Below are 17,611 nucleotides of genomic sequence, written 5' to 3' on the forward strand. Positions count from 1 at the left end.
GGGAAGACTGAATTCATCTGCTGACTCTCTAGGGGTTGGGTATTACCTGAATGAAGGGATGAGGAAATTGGACAAGTCTATGCAAAGAAAAAGTATTTTTCTTGGCTTTCTGCCTGACAAATTATAGGAGAATGTAGGAAAAGTAATCAAATATCTTCATTGCGTATGCTAGGATTAGAGGTGTTATATGCTGCATCTCTTCTCTCAATCATGGAAAACAGGTGATATTTTTATTTTCAAGATAAGAGGAAATGAAGTGATTTCCCCAGGAACTTGCACTTGGCAGAAGTAGTATTTGAATGCAGGTCTGACAAAGTGTACATTTTTAGAATTAACTCAGTGGACCCTAAATAATAATAGAATTCAGCATCATATTCCAATGTCTTTGTGGGTTCCTCCTTGGGATGGGCTAGAATGTCAACCACAGGTTGACATTCTGTTCTTTCTTATAGGCTCTATATGAGAATACATGGGTACTCTACCAGCTGCTGTGACCAGCAATGTTGCACGCATGATAACCACCTCACACAGAAGTGACGTTTATGGCCCTGCATCCACTTTTCCATTTCTATACAATGCTTTGGACACCAGGTCGACAAGATGTATGGGATGCCAGAGCCCGGACATGGTCATTTCATAATCTCTTAGACTTTACTTTTGAAGTAAGCCATCACAGAGCGTGTGGCAATGTTGAAGTTTTCCTGTAAGACTTGGAGTATTTTTATGCTTGCGGAACTTTTATTTTCTTCATCACAAGGCCGTTGCATTTTGGAAAATTATAAAAGTAACAAAAGTTGCTGAAATTTCAAGAATATGGCAGTAATAAAGCATATATTTCTTCTTCTCATGCTACTGCTGCTTACCTGATGCAATTTTATCATTAGAAAATTCCTTGGTATCAAAATACTCCCATGACTGTTATCATTTTTATTTTCTCAGTAGTTTATTTTTGTATAGTCAAGAGAAGCTGAGACTCACAGTAAAATATTAAACACTTTTTGCAATTTCTACACCAATAAACCAGCCTAAAGGTAAAATTTTCATATCTATGTGGGCTTTTCTTTTGCCCCATGATAGTAGTAGTGAGGGATTATATCAGCACAACCTCCTTAGGTACATTCATTTATAGCATTAATATTCATGTTGGTTCACTGTTTAGAAGAATAAACATAGCACTTTGCAACATCACAGGTTTTTAACATTAACTGAAACATCATCATAGTTGGCTGGCTTCATACTGCTATTCCTTTTTGTCTATTTTCTCCTACAAATGTCCATTGTTTTCTAAGGTAGGCCCATCAATTTTTCCTTTAAAGTGAATGAAAGGAAATACTCAAATCTCACTTGTACTGCCTCTCTCACACACTTCCAACACTATTATTTACCACTATCTGTATACAACCCAACACTCCACACGCGCTCCCCCCTTACCCCTTCTGCCCCACCTTGGTGCTCTGGAGTAATGGTGAGAGCATGGACTCAGACATGAGAGACTCTGGGCCTCACTCTGCCTCTTACTAACTGAGCAAACTCTAGAATATCTGGTAATAAGCAGAGCCCCCATGCAATGAGCAGGTTGGACAAGACAATTTGGAAGACACCTTTTAGCTTTAAATTCTTTTGTGCTCACTGGTTTAGAAGCTCATATGGGAGACCTTAGAAAATCAAGACAGAGCTACACTTCTTTGCCACAGGGATTACATTTACATTAAAAGGTTATCCATCTACAGAGCAGAATTGTCCTCTCAATAGTCTGTTCTCAATGCCTGTCTCCATGTCCCCATGTCCCAGAATTCCATCTCCTAATGCTTTCCTGTGATTTATGATTTACGTTGGTTCATGCTTTCTGTTGGCTGCTCACTAAGTACAGCCTGAAAATAGTTTGGTAATTATCCCCATATATTATATTCATTCTACCTCTTAAAATTATAACCCAATAATTACAATCTTGTCTGTTGTTCAAGTTTGAGACAATAGCACCTAAGGATGCTTTCCCTCTCTCTCTCTCTCTGTCTCTCTCTCTCTGTCTCTCTCTCTCTCTCTCTCCCCGCCGTCAGAATTAGAAAGTATCGTGTGTGTGTGTGTGTGTGTGTGTGTGTGCTGCACACACACACACGCACGTGTAAGTAAAAAGATTAATGTGAAGCATGCTATGTGTTGCAGATACAACATGGGGCACAAAAACAAAGTACTAAGCATGGTCAATTTCAAATGTATATAGATTTTTAAATTGGTGTTCTCAGCTTCCTCCACCCCACCCCTGTAGATATCCTGCCTCTATCTTTACACAGGTGAAAGCTACAATTCCTCTATATTCACAGATGTGAATATTGAGACAAAAGATAAAGGTCTCTACTAGAAGTCAGTTTAATCCCTCTCAGTACTTTAGAACTCAATTCTATTAGACACCTCTGTTTGTTTTATGTTAACAAACCTCATTATATTTTTTCTGGGGTTGACGTCTGCACAGAATTAAAAAAAAATATACAGCTATGTTACATAAGACCCAATTATACTAGATAATAAGTTAAAACCCATATAAAAGGAATAAAGCTTCAAGAAGATATGGAAACAATGACAAGCCTGGAAAAAAATATAACTAAAATAAATGCGCGCGCGTGCATGCACACACACACACACACACACACACACACACACACACACACACAGACCCCACAACCATCATCTCCACAATCATGATCTGCAACTTAATGTCAAGGTGACCATAGGAATTTCAATCTTCAATTTTAAGTTCTGTTAAGTAGTATTGAACACGTCCCTCAAGAACAGCATACATGCTCCTAAATAACAACTAGAATGCATTGAAAGAGAGCAGTGAAGAAAAAAAAACAAACAGAAAACTGGGGAAAGTAATCTAATGGCAATATGGGATGGACTAGAAAAATAAGACCATTGAATATTAACCAGTTGGAATTGCCAAAGGCAGCAAGCTTTTGGAGGGAAGAAAGGGATGAACACTAAATAAGTAAAGTTCTTAATTTTAAGAAGTTGAATTAATCAAATATAGGACTAAAGCTATTGGATTTGTAACAAAAGTGCTGGTTTTGAAATTAGGCCAGACTACTGCGCTTCTGATTAGTGATCAGCCAGTAAAAATTTAGATTCTCATAAACCACGAGAGGATTTGGAAGAAGAAAATCCTTTGGTAAAAATCTCAGTAAATAGTAATTTTCCTAGTGAAGGAAATAATTATAAGTCAAGAGGATTTCTTTATGCTTCAGGGAGTTAGTTATTCCAACTTGTATCCAAGGTGATTCCATTTAAAGAGTGTATTAGACACAAGTGGTTTGATTAAACATTCTGGCTGAATGGCTGTTGTATCAATATTGGCTCAAGTACCCTGTTTCATGAAGATAAATGTGGATGGGCCATATACTGCATATCCAGATATGGGATTTCAAGTTGCAGATAAGAAACTACGTAACACAAAGAAGAATTTTTGATATTTGCCTTTTGGGTTTATTCTTAAGAGATATATGAGCCTTTTTCATTCAAATACCTCTGAAGTCCATTAAAAAAACCCTGAAACTGAAATACTTATCATCAGGAAGCTAAAAAGAGGACAGAACAAAAGAACAGAGAGAGAGAGAGAGAGAGAAAGAGAGAGAGAGAGAGAGAGAAGGTACAGTCAGCAAGCAGAATTCTTAAATACAGACTTTGTATACTCTTGTATATGTTCCTCTGGCCAAGTGGTTATATACTTGGTCCTCTTTAAGCGTCTCTTTCCGTGAATAATCTAAGGGGGTTGCTAAACTGATAAACCTGCGATATTCCTATTGTTGCAAGTAAAGATAAGGCAACAAATATCTTAGCTATTCAAACTTTACCATATCTGCACTGAACCGCATAAAAATTCTTTAATGTAGACATTATGCTTATTTTTCATTTGAGGGAATGAAAACTTATGGATATTGGTAATTTTTCCTTGGTCATATAGTCTACAACCTTGGATTTTTGGATTTCTAGTGTGAGGATTTCTAGTGTAGAAGGTACAACCACCTTCTGCCCTGAAGTTTTCTTGATCATGAAAAATGGAATGTTCTTCTCAGTCAGGGTTGGAAGTCACCCCTTGGGAAGGGGAGTGGGAGAAGGATGCTAAGGATTATGGCTTTAGTTCATCTTCTACTTCTTCTTTCTCTTATATGCTTGTATTAAATTATGTGCAATTCCACTCCATTTTTTTTTTTGAAGACTTTCTTCATTTTTAGTCGTTAACTTTGCAAGACTGAAATCCAGGAGAAAGCCTACCAAAATAAATGTTCTTCCCCATCTTTTGGGAAACATTATAATTCTTCTAGCAATCCCTAGCTTTCTTTCTTTTTTTTTTTTTAAAAAAAAAAGCATTGATTTTTCTGTTGATTAGAAAATCCTCTAAGTATTCCTTGTGCAAGACTACAGTTGAAGATGTAAAAAGTTTCTTGTGTAAAAGTCTTAAGAATGTTTATTGCATGATCTACAAGTTGAAGATGATATGTATAAAAACTTCATAAATTTTATAGCAGTTTTTACATTCAAAATGCTATCTCATTTTTAAAATAAATATTTTGTTGAAATATAACATGCAAATTGAGAAGTGCGCAAATCTCATACACTTTAATTTTCATAAAATGAATACACTTGTATAAAGACCACCTGGATCAAGAATAGAACAGTGCCTCAGAAATTTCATTCATGTTTTTCTAATCGATAAGCCCTAAAGGTAGGCCCTATATTGACTTCTAACACAATAGTTTTGCCTGTTTCAAAATTTATGTAAGTGATATCATACCAGCATATGTTTTTGTATCAGGCATCTTTTACTTAACATTATGTTTGTAAATACATTAATATTATCTCTGCGTGTAGATCATAACATCTGTAGCGATATCTTCCTTTTTCCTACAGCTAATTTGTGCCTTTTCTCTTTTTCTCTTGAACATTTTTTTTAACATGCATTAAATTTTATTAGTCTTTTTTAAAGAGCCACTCTTGGCTTAGTTGATTTTTTTATCGTATATTTTTGTGTTTTTTTAAATTTCTGTTCTTAAATTTATTATTTCCTTCTATTTTCTTTAGACTAAATTTGCCATTTTCTTTAAAACTTCTTGAGAGTATACATTGTAAACTCATTAATTTTAAGTCTTTAAGGAATTTAAGCATACACTTAAAGCATACACTGAATTTATCTATAAGCATGTTATCTGTAAGCATTTCCATTTAGCTGCATTAAATAAGTTGTGCTGTACTGTATTTTAGTTTTCATTTAGTAAAATATTTTCCAGTCTCCATTGTGATTTATTCTTTTACTTGTGATTATTTAGAAGTGCTTGTTAAATTTTCAAATATTTAGAGATTCTCTGGTTATCTTTTAATAACAGTGAATCACTAAATTTCTAGGTAAAATTCATCATAATCGGAGAACAAAGAAATATGTGAATTGACAACAAAAGTTTTTTTCAGTCACCAGATGTAACATTTTATGTACATCTATTATATCATTTGTTAATTATGTAATTCCAATATCCTTTTTAAAAAATTTATGTTCATATCTCTGCTTTGGTAAGTTACTGCGATAGCTGTGTCAAAAATCTCTCATTATGATTGTGGATTTTTCTACATTTCCTTTAGATCTGTCAGTTTTTGACTTCTTTATGGGTTAATATGAAATTATTATATCTTACTGGTAGATATACCCTTTTATCATAATATATAATTTTTTTGTTTTGCTTTCTTTGGTTTAGTATTTGGATAATGATTATTTTTCATATTTTTAACTTTTCTATATCCTTATACTTAAGGTGGACATCCTGTAAACCTGGATTAATTTATTTTTTTGCTTTATCTTTTGTTTTAAATACAATCTGACAATCTCTGACTTTTCATTGGAATATTCAGTTCTATTTATATTTAATGAAATTACTGCTATAGTTGAATTTAATTATGTCATTTTAACATTTGTTTTCTATTTGTCCAACCTATTCTATGGTCCTTTTTCTTTGTTTTTTGGTATTATTTCAATGAATCAAGAATATTTTTATTACTCCATATTCTGCTATTATTAGCCTGAGATTTATAAATCCATTACTTTATTTTACATATTTTATATACTTATATTTTGGTGATTACCCTGAATATTACCACATCTAATGTTGACCTAGTAAAGTCTAATATAAATTTAAATACTTACCACTTTAAATACAATATTACAAACTTAGTATAATTGGTCATTTAGTCTATCTAGTTTTTTGTTTCTTATTGTCATGCTTTTATTTCTACATATATATAAAATTCACATAAATTATTATTACTTAATACACTCAATGTTTCCACTTTAATTGCTCTTTATTTCTTTCTGCAGTTTTGTTTCCACCTGCTATTTTTTCCTTCTGCCTAAACATCTCGTTTATATTATTATTATTATTTATATTTTTTAGAGCAGTCTATGTGTTATGAATTTGGTCGGTTTTATTTGTATGAAAATTTATTTATTTTTTAATCTTTGAATGGTATTTTTCCTGGTTGTAGAATTCTAGATCGGAAGTTATTTTCTTTTTTCACTTTAATGATGTCATTCCATTGTCTTCTGGCTTCCATTATTTCCTATTGAAAATTCAGCAGTCAGCTTAAAATTTTTCATTTGAAGGGAATATATGTTTATTTTTCTCATGTTGCTTTTAAGATTTTTCTCTTGCCTTTTATTTTAGCAATTTTATTATGATGTGCTTAGTTGTCATTATATTTGTATTTATCTTACATGAAGTTTACGGCATATCCTGAATCTGGGATATAAGGTTTTATGTCAGCTTTAGAATCTTTGTATTATATTCAAATATTACTTTATCATTCTTTCACTTCTTTCTAGAACTTCAATTACTTAAATGTTAGATTGTTTCATTATGTCCCCCATATTCTTACTCTCTTCTAGATTTTATACATTATTATATGTTGTGCTTATGCTGGATATTTTCAACAGGGTTTTTTTCAGTTATTTAATACTCTCTTCTTTTACTTTCAAACTCAGCTATCAACATTTTTATTTTCATTGTGATATATTTTTTTCAATTTTAGAAGTTTCATTTAATTATTTCAGTTTCTGGTTAGATCTCCATTGTTTTCTTAAATATATTAATCACAGTTATTTTAAAGTTTGTGTCTGTTAAATTTATTTCTGGACTACCTAAGTGTCTCTTTTTATTTACTGTTTTTCTCTTGGATCTTTTTGTACTTTCTTTGGTATTTTTGGTAATTGTTATTGAGTGTTGAACATTTTGAATATAAAACTGTAAAGACTATGATTTTATCTTCCTTGGAGAAGGTTGTTGGTTTTGTTTTGTTTTGTTTTGTTTTGTTTTTTATAGATAGAGTAGGGGCAGAAAACCCCAAATTATCCCAATATAAATTATATTTGAAGTTGATTTTCAAGTGTGTTTGTGTGTATATTTGTCTATTTGTGGTTTGCTTTTTGGCTCATGTATACCTTTTTAGGGGTTCTAGTTGAAGACCTGGATGTTTAACGAGGCAAACATGACCTCTAATTTTTATCTCCTTAGCATTGTGGCCTGCCAAACCTTTGTTTTGGTTTTCAGCCTTTTTTCCTTTCTCTACTTCTGAAATAGCAAATTCTTGAGAGAGTGATATACAATTCTGTGCTTACCTCCTTATATTGTCCTTTTTGTTTGAAATATTGGCCTCTCAAATCCTGATTGCCTTCAAGCAAATTTATTTCTTTTCTCTTTTAAAATTTCTAGCTTTCATATTTGGTAGGAAAGTTAATCTTATACTGGTTAATTGTTCATAACTAGCAGTGAAATTGCTCTTGTTTTAAATTCTAACTTTCAGAGAAATTGGCAATTAAGAATGATCTCCCTTTTTGGTTGCTATTTCCTAATATAGAAAGAAAATAACTATCTTGACAAAAATAGAGTTTTTCTGATTTATAGCTATGATCAACTCTTCAGTACCAAATTTTCATGTAGGTCATTTATATTTGTTGGAAGAAAATTTATGGCCAGTTTTGTTGTTGTTGTTGTTGTTTGGTTATTTAATCTTTTGAAACATTACCTACTGACTGAATTTATTTTAGGTTTTAATTTCTAATAAAAAATCTGGGGCAAAGATGGATATTTTTATTAATAATTATTTCTGAATATACGTCTTTTGTATATTATATGTGCCAAGCTACTATACTGCTAATACTGTTATCTGGAGTTATTTTAAGCCTTTTGTTTTTTATTGTAAAAATTGGAGTATTCTTTTATTCTCCAAATTTATTCCATGATACTTGCTAACAGAAACAAAGTTATAGATCATCAAAGCACCTTTAAAAATGTTAAAAAATAAATTGTGAGTTTATCTTGTAAAGAATAATATAAAGATTCATGGATGTTTTAATTTGTGGATATCTAATTATAAGAAGAATGAAATGGCAGATCCATTACTCCAAGCTGCTCTACATTACCCTAGTGAACAAGTTTATTCTTACTCACGAACACTCTAGAGAGACTGGAGTAGTCCTTACAAGAAATCAGAGTATTCCTACTTGAATTCTATGGCTCATTTTGATTCTGGTGCTAGCTTAGGCCCCAACCCCACCTACCTTGGTCTTCCAGAACTCTTTCAAATTAGAGTTGTGTTATTTTGAGTAAGTGAATCAGTTGTTCTAGTCTTGAGTATCTTTATATGTAAAATAAGTTAAATAATGTCTATTTTACTTACCTCACAAGACTCAAATGAGATAATGCATAATGCATGTGAATATATTTTGTAAATTGACAAACTCTACGTACATACAATGAGGTCAAACCCTGGACCTGGTTAAATCTAGTACATCTGTTAATCAGAGCCCTCCTCTTCCACATGCATAACAGCATGTCTCCTAGCACAAAATTTTTCAATTTCCTTTCTAGGAATATTAATATAAATCAGTTTGGAAATCTAGGCTGGGAGGAAAAGGTAAAAGTTATTGGTTACTTACCTTCATATTTCTTTTCTTTATTTGTACCATCAAATATTTTCCTATGTCTTACCTAGAAGAAATTTTAAAAATCAGTCAGTTCAATCATCTTATTTTACAGATAAGATAACTCACAAATATAGAGAAACCCCACAAATTTGAGTTTGCCAGAGCCAGATAGAAAGGATTCTCCCAATTTGTTTTGTTGGTGTGTTATGTATATGTCACAGCATTGTACCATTTCAGATAAAACACACACAGATACACACCTGTGTCTGCCTTTGTTCATATATATCCATACTGAAAAAATAAATTTCCTCAGGCTGTAAGAAAAATATTGACTTGAGGCATTTAAAAGGAAATTAAGTGATCGGTCTTCAAAAATTGTCGAAACTCCAATGGATTTTTAAAAATTATGACTTATACTTTGGAAAAAGTAAAAGGATTCTTCCCAAGCAGTCATTAGGAGATTAAAATCTCTGAAACATATACCACATCAAAACTATGACAAAAGGAAGTACAGTTAGGTCTCAATTTAAGGAAATCCAGAGGTAGATATGAACATTAACTGATTCTCAAAAGTTGAATTTTCAAAGATAGATTAAGGAAATGATTTATTTTAAAAGTCCCAGATTTTGTGAGTTGAAAATAAAATCTATAATGGATAAATTAATATTCTCTATGTGGCCCTTAAATAGGAAAAATAAGTGTTATTATCTATTTTCTTTGTTGTCTCAGGTTACTGTAGAGTTAACATTTTTTTTCTTTTTCTATACTAAGCTCTCAATGATACAGATGCAAATTATGCTGGAAATGCAAAATTAGAAGTTGTCCAGTACTAAAGAAACGCAAATGTATTCAACAGTGTTGTTTATTGACACCATCGCTTTTGAGTAGAATTCCTCCTCAGCTTCCTTCCTTCTTTTCTTTATCTAAAAGAGAAAACTTATTAAATATCCAAAGCCATTATCGGAAGTTTGAGAAGCTCAATTTCCCAAATGACAACCACTTTAAATTAATTAATAACAGAGTCTGTCAGCAGGTTTATGGGAAGCAATATAATGTGTCATAAAGAGCTTCTTGGCATAGGTTGTAAATGAGAATGGACATTTCTTACAGTTTCACAGTAGTAGGACTGACTGTGGGGCAGGATTTTGTTTCTGTGTACTTTAGACAAGGATGAGTCTTAGTTCATCTTTAAATTGTGGTGTTCACTGCACTAACAGATAACCCCTAAAATATTGTCGACCATGACTATTTTATAAGTCTATGGCCCATACAGAAGCTATTTCTTCAATTAGCATTACCAGCAAACAAAACAAATTATTGTTACAATGATCACATGAAAGTAAATTTAAAGTTTTGCTATCATGCATTTTCATTTTCCTATATTCTCTTTCATATTTGTACATTATTTTAATCATAATGTGGATACAATCCAATTTTAGCAGGAGTTAGTAAATCTCAATTGAGTTAAGATGTATGAAAGCATCTTTAAAACTCTATAGGGCCATTCCAAATGCAAAGGAAGCCTGTTGCTTTTAACACTCTTACATGTGTTTCTATATCTCTACAAGGGGGAATGCACTTTTCAATAAAGGACAGGAAAGGTTGGGAGAGGCTGCGGTGTTTAGTGAAAGTGTTTTCACAAACACAGAGGGCCTACCTATGTGATGCCTCTGGGAATCAACGATACAGTACCCTCCTTGAGATGTTAGTGGTCCAGTGCAAGTGCATTAGTTTATTATTGATGCTGTAACAAAGTACTACGAATTCAGTGACTTAAAACAACACAAATATATTATCATAATTCTATAGGTTAGAATTCTGACAGCTTTCATTGGGCTAAAATCAAGATGTCAATAGGGCTGCTTTCCTTTCTGGAAGCTTTAGAGGAGAATCCATTTCTTTTCTTTCTTCAGCTACTAGAGGCCATTTGGATTCTTTGGCACATGGCCATTCCTCCATCCTCAACGTCAGCAGTGTTGCAGCTGTCTGATAATTATTCCAGTTACATCTCCCTTATACTATCCTTTTTAGGGCCCTTGTGATTACACTGAGACTCATCCAAATAATCCAGGATAATCTCACCATATTAAAGACCTTCAACCTATATACAAAGTCCCTTTTGCCATATAAGGTGACATATTCACAGATTACAGAGAATAGGATGTGGGCAACTATGGGGAACCATTGTTCTGTTGACGTAGCAAGACAATCCCATGAACAGATAATCAAAGCACAATCAATGTGATGACAGCACTTGGCCCTAAATTATCATGAGAACATAATGCAAACTTACTTCATGCAAGGCTGGGTGCAGAGGGCAGAAAAGAACTGTGAAAGGAGGTATGGGATAGAGAAGTGATGACAGAGTGACTAGGAAAGAGCCATTTGAAAAGATGCAGAAGCTGGCTTTAAACAGCAGGCGGCCAACATAGAGAGCAAGCTTCTGTTGAAATTCATCTTATCATTTCTACCACCTACATAGCTCTCACATCTATGCATTTGTTGCCACCCCACTGCCCCTGCCTTGGTGAAAGGCCTTGCCACCTCTAGCATGGTCACAGGGATATTACGTTAACTGCATGTGTCATACCCTACAATCTAACAACCAGAGAAATACTTTAAGCCATGGGACTTTGTCACTTGCCTGCTTTACTGTGTTGGCATACTATAGTTACAGGATAAAATTCATTTTGACATAATTAATAGACCCTTCCCCTCTCCAAGATTAGGATAGTTATCCACCATTTCAGCCTTATTCCTTTAACTAAGGTATGAGATTCATATATTACCCTGCGATGTCAGTTGGCCAAATATCTTTATGTCCACTTTACAGAGATATTAGCAGGTTATAGCTGACTCTCAGTGTTCTTCCCAACAGTGTGGTAAGGCCAGCCAGTCCACTGTCAAACAGCAGATTTCGTTCCTGGGGAGTTCACGGATTCAGGGACAAACTGCCTCATTGTTTTCTGCAAATTCATTTTCCCTTAAACCAGGCTAACTTTGGGATCGGGGTTTTTTGGGGGCACCATAGTGAGTCATAACAAGTTTAATTCCTTTTACTTCACATGTTAAATGGCCCACATAATTGCAAAGCATAGGCACTTCTCTGCTGTTAAGAGAATTATCCAGTTAAGAATGTCTTGATCTTAATTAGCTTTTACTAAGCCTTTTCTGATGACCAAATAATAGGTGTCGCTAGCTGATAAACAATAAGGGTGAGGACTATTTTCTTTGCTTCTAAAACACTTTTTAAAGAATCTACAAAGAGAACATATAGAAATCTTCATATCAAAAGTCTTTATGTAATATATGGTAATTTTTCTTACGAGAAAATTATGAGTTTGAATAAAGAATATGTTTTCTTAAAAAACGAAGAAATTTAAAAAGAACATGTTTCTTTTGCATCTTTATATTGGCTATGAATTGTCCATTTTCTTATTATTTTCTTTACCCCGCTGTGCAAACTCTGGATATCTTAAACTTTAATCATTGCTACTATTAACGATTATGCTCTACGCCCTATGAAATAATTGGATAACTTTCCTCTTTGTCTATGTCTCAATCTCTCTATCTCTGACATACATACTCTGGCTCTCTGCACTTATACATACAGCTCTCATCCCACATCTTTTTCCTCTATTTCTAATATGCCCCAACAGAAGCATTGATTAGAAGATCCATTCCTCTATGACTGGTGGAATAAATGAAAACTCTGTAATTATTTACTGCTACATCTAGCAGCTTTAAAAACAGATATGGAGCCTGGATTCACAAGTTACTATGTGAACTTGTCAAATTCCTTGTTTTGTTAAGTCTCAAATATGTATTTAATTAAATAAAATTAGAGTAATAAGAATTGACTTGTATGGTTTTCTAAGGATTATGTCAAGTAATGCTTATAAAATTCTTAGTGTTGTGCTTAACACATACTGAGTAATGAGTAAATGACGGCTGTCATTATTACTGTTACTATTAGCATCACCATAACTATTACATATTGGAAGATATGGAGCAAAACATGACGACTGTTCTTTCTGAGTGGGAATCATAGAGGGGTGAGGAGAGAGAAGAGTGCATTCTAGTATTTCTAGGCATGAGGGTGCTTTTAGGAACAAGGCTGCTATGAACTGTTCCTCTGAAATCTTCCAGTCTGAATGCTGTCTCACACAGTTGGGAGAGGGATAGGCAAGGGAATTGTGAGGATCCGGGAGTCTGGAGTGTGGTACTGGATGGGCCCTTATGGAGGAAGAGGCACAGGCAGAAAGTAGAGTCTCCCCACACAAACTACCCACCCCACTGTATTATTGTTTCCAATTTTACCAAAGATTTGGAGATTTGGATTTCTAAATTCTTATAAAAGAAGCAGTGAAAACAAATGGAGAAAAAGTAGGAAATTTTAATCTCATTAGTGGGCCTGCCTTAATGGGTACACCTTACACCCCTTGTCTTCTTACAGATGCAAAAACAGGCTCTGAAAGGTTAGACACTTATACAACAAACCAGTCTGGAAAGAGAGTACCTGACTCCACCTTTGTCCCGAATCCAGGCTTTTTGCCTCCACCCCTAGTCTCATTTTTGCTAGCGTCAATACTGCAGATGTCTGAGCAGAAGGCTAGTGGAAGTGCATGGATCTCTCGGCCTGGTCGTTTTGCTATGTAAGGCGTGGCCAGGCTAGTGCTCAGTTACAGGGTCCCCCATTGATCTGGTCTGCTTTCATGAATGTACAGAGGCGTAAACTCTGTTCTCTGACTGGGAAACATTTTGTTCCAGCATGTAGGTTGTGTGGGAGTAGAGTGTTGTTGTTATAACCCATATTGTTAGAACCTATTTTATGCTGTCCTCTCTGAGATTTGAGGGTTCTTTTTTTAGTTTCAATTTTATTTAAAGCTTTGCCTTTCTGGGATGACCTTATGAACTTCAAATCTCATTTGAATGGAGGGACTTAGATAAACAGCAGTCACCAAATAGCTCTCTCTGGCACAATGCAGAGCAAAATTGACATAAAGATTTTATGAGACTTGAGAAGATAGCATTAGTCCATTCATAAGATCAAGGTTTTCTCAGGTGCCAGGAAATGCTTTTTGAAAATGGAGTTTATTTGTATGTGAGCTGATGAGGATAGAAATGAAGCCATTGTACGAGAATACCCCAAACCTCCCAAAGAAAGCCTGAAATCTGTACACTTCAGGCCTTGGCATAAGACAAGGTTTACATCGGAACTCAACTATAACATTTTTCACTATAGAAAAGCTCTGTTTTTGTTTTATTTTGTTTTGTAGTGTCTAAGTAAATTGAACTTTAAAGCAAAACAAAGATGGTGTAGTAAAATATCTAATCAAGGAAACAAAGACAAGTTCCCCACAGGGAGGGTTAAGAAAACATGTCATAAACAGGGTGATATCTAGGCAAGGCCTTGATGTAGGGTAGTATTTCGACAGGCGTAGAGGCAGCGGAAAGAGTTTGAATAAAGATGTGTATAATAAATATGAATGTATATAGGCAAAGCAGCACCACAAAGCAAAGACACTCTCAGAGCCCAAAACATGTTCATTAAAAGTTTCTAGGTCAAGTAAGCATATAGTAAAGCTCCATTCCCCTTTCTCTTATCTGATGAAACATCAACTTGACATTTTGCTTTTGAACTGTGTTTTGTAATTTGCTTCCCAACATGGAAATGAATAAATTTCTTCAAGTGTGGTTTTATAAGCATGCTCAATTTTGTCTCTTCTATTTACTTCTGCATTTCATGAATAAATTTGGGGGTGAAAGATACTTTTATAATTCCTTTTAAACTTTAAACTCTAGAATATACATTTTAGTATTGATGTTGAGAGACAAAATTTACAACAGATTTTATTTCTTCAAATATATTAGTACATGAAAAAAGACAATAGCTCTCCAGGGAGGTGGAAATTGTAGTTTAGATTTTTCTTATCTGTTTCCGTACTAAATCAGTAATCATGATAGTTAAACTTTATTTTTAAATTGATAATCCCTTTGAAGCTTGTACTCTATTTTACATAAGTAAGAGACATATATCTCTTAAGAAGTGTTAACCTAAAAATAAAAGGCCTTTCAAAATGAGAGGCAACAAGCATTTATTGGAAATCAAAAAGAATAGCTATTCAGAACAAACTGACTCAAGCAGAAGCCCTGATTAGGAGGCAAAGGCAAGGGGTATTTATGTAAAAGAGAAGGGAAACAATTATATCAAAAGAAGGAAAGCATTTCTATTGGTGCAGATAATATAACATAGTGATGTTTATTCTATAGTATGTTTTAAATTTTCAGTCCAGTAACTGTCAGTCCAGTAGTCATAATACATGCTTTGTTGTTATGCTCTCAAACAGTTCTTTGAGACATAATGTTGCTTTAGGCCAAGTCCAAAGATTGTTTTGCTCTGTTTTAACATTCTAAGGGTTTGAGGCATAAGACATGCAAGGCAGTTTTTCTGGGATGGCAGCTCCGACTATTTTAAAGTGGCTCCATTTATATTATTTTTTTACTAAAGTATTTTTTAGGTTTTTTTTTTTTATCAGAAGGTAATTTCAAAAAGAAAATGTGGCCTTTTAAAGTTGTCTGCCTTTGAATTGATCAGGGAGATACTAATTTATTTAGCTAACTGAGCACATTTCAGAAAAATATTGACAGAGACTTAAAGCTTTTTTTTCTTCTGTCAATGATCTTATTGCATATCCTTCCTTCATAAAACAACAGAATAAGCTCCCTTAATATTATTTAAATTAATCTTTGGTGACAATGTCAGTAGAAATTATCTTGAATTACTGGAAGTCAGAGCATTTAAAAAGTCTTCCAATACTAGACCACAACCAGCCTTTAAATTTCATCACACACACACTACTAACATTCCCTACAGCAAAGCTTAGAATTTGGGATTTGGACATTTAGAAACACAATCAAATGAATTTCTCAGGTTAAAATTTTTAATCTATTTTCTCCAGGGCTCAGTGTGTGTAGAGTAGTAGTTTGCAGTTGATAGCATTCTCTAAAATGTCACAATATCAGATCACTTCTCTGCTAAGAAAAAACAGAGAAAACATGCTTCCTGTCACTCCAGTGCTTAATGTACCAACTGCTTAGCTTCAGTTGCATGCGTGCCCGGAGCTACCTACAAATGGCCTTCAGTCTTATCTTTAATTATCCGAAACCCTCTAATCCATCCTGTCAGTCAGAATGTCTTCAGAAACGCTTTCCCCCATGAGGATATTGGCCGATGGCATTCTATAAACAAATATTTAAGTCTTATATTACATTTTAGCTCTTTTCTGTCTAATCCAACTTGAAGTCCACATGAAACTAAATTTCTTAAGGAAGAAAACACCTGAAGCTTCCTGATAGATCTGGGTCTTAATGTTATCTTTTGTATAGACTTAGAATTAAAAAAAAAGATTTTAATTTTTTTTTACACATGTGCTGAAAGACTCAACTGAGATTTTTAAATGGATAAAAATATTGGCATTTCTATTACCTACCAAATTATATTATCAAAGGAAAGAAAAGGACAGGCATAAGCATGCACAGAGTTAAGTGGTGTTTCTGAGTGTAGTGTTTTAAAGTTTTGTTTTTCATTTTTCTCTGGCCATTCTCCGTCCCTTGCAACCAGGCTCACTGAGGCGTGACTGCAGACGTTCCAAGTCTTGTCCTCCTTTGGTCCTCCAGGCTACTCCAGTCTCTCTGGTTCTTCTCCATCACACTGTGATTTTATTTCCAGTGCCAGATCAATTACAGGTCAGAAAGGCTTTGGGATAAGAAGGACTTCTTGCACTGAACAGAGTAGGAAGGTGGATTAAGAGTGTAGAATCTATGGGGTAAGGAATAAGCAGTTCTCTTTGCCATTTCTAAAGGAGTGAACCCAAATGTGCTCTCCGTATAGTGCCTTTCCCAGTATTTTTCTTTCTTTTTTTAGAAATTAAAAGTATGGTTCAGATGCCAAAGCCACAAACCACAATTCCAATTTTAGCAAAAGAAATCAAGATTTAGGACATAAGTGTATGTTCGGAAGAGGTGTGGTAGGGCAGAAGGAGAATCTGATTCACAGTCAGCTCCCCTACTTCTCTCCCTCCCACCTGCTCTGCACCCTGAAAACGTGTCCACACAGTGAGGTTGCTTATTAAATCAGCACACTGTGACTATGTGAAGTAGAATTAAAGTAAACTTTAAAGAATATTAAAATACACAAAAAATGAAAAGCAACTACATAATCGACTGCATATTTTCTCCCTTTAAAATACACCTGGCTGGTAAACAGTTTCCATACCCCAGAGCTTGCTTTAAGAGATATGAAAACTTCACAGCCTTTCAACTGCTACAGATTTCCACCTTCTAAACCTTTGCCCTAATAAGCAAAATCTGTCTGTTTTCTTTAACAACTTAGTAAGAAATAGTTTCGCATTTTCCTCCCTTCTCCCTCACTTCAGCCCCACGCTGCCTCAATTCCTAACTGTCCATGGCCTACACCATAAGGCAGCGCTTGCCATATTTCACTTTGCATTAGGAAAGGGGCAGTGGTCCAAAACCGGTCCTTTTCAAATGGTACTAGACTTTCACATTTTATATAAAGTTGGCTTTCCTCATATTTGTTTTGTATTTGCAGATATCTTTTTCAAAGCAAACCTGAAATTAGAGCAA

General features: G+C 34.2%; 1 protein-coding gene across 7 annotated transcripts in view; it reads left to right on the top strand.

The window, feature by feature from the left end:
• The window catches only part of FGF14 (fibroblast growth factor 14), a 565,286-nt gene that overhangs the window by 411,086 nt on the left and 136,589 nt on the right, over positions 1-17,611 (top strand). Inside the window, exon 2 of one of the 7 annotated variants that reach the window (XM_025044984.1) lies at positions 8,797-8,813. The exons of the other annotated variants lie outside the window; for them this stretch is intronic. Coding sequence (XP_024900752.1) covers positions 8,797-8,813 — 17 coding nt within the window. The remainder of the gene's footprint in view (positions 1-8,796; positions 8,814-17,611) is intronic. 7 annotated transcript variants of the gene reach the window in all.

Source organism: Pteropus alecto, unplaced genomic scaffold (genome assembly GCF_000325575.1).
Source record: "Pteropus alecto unplaced genomic scaffold, ASM32557v1 scaffold13, whole genome shotgun sequence".
Lineage (NCBI taxonomy): Eukaryota > Metazoa > Chordata > Mammalia > Chiroptera > Pteropodidae > Pteropus > Pteropus alecto.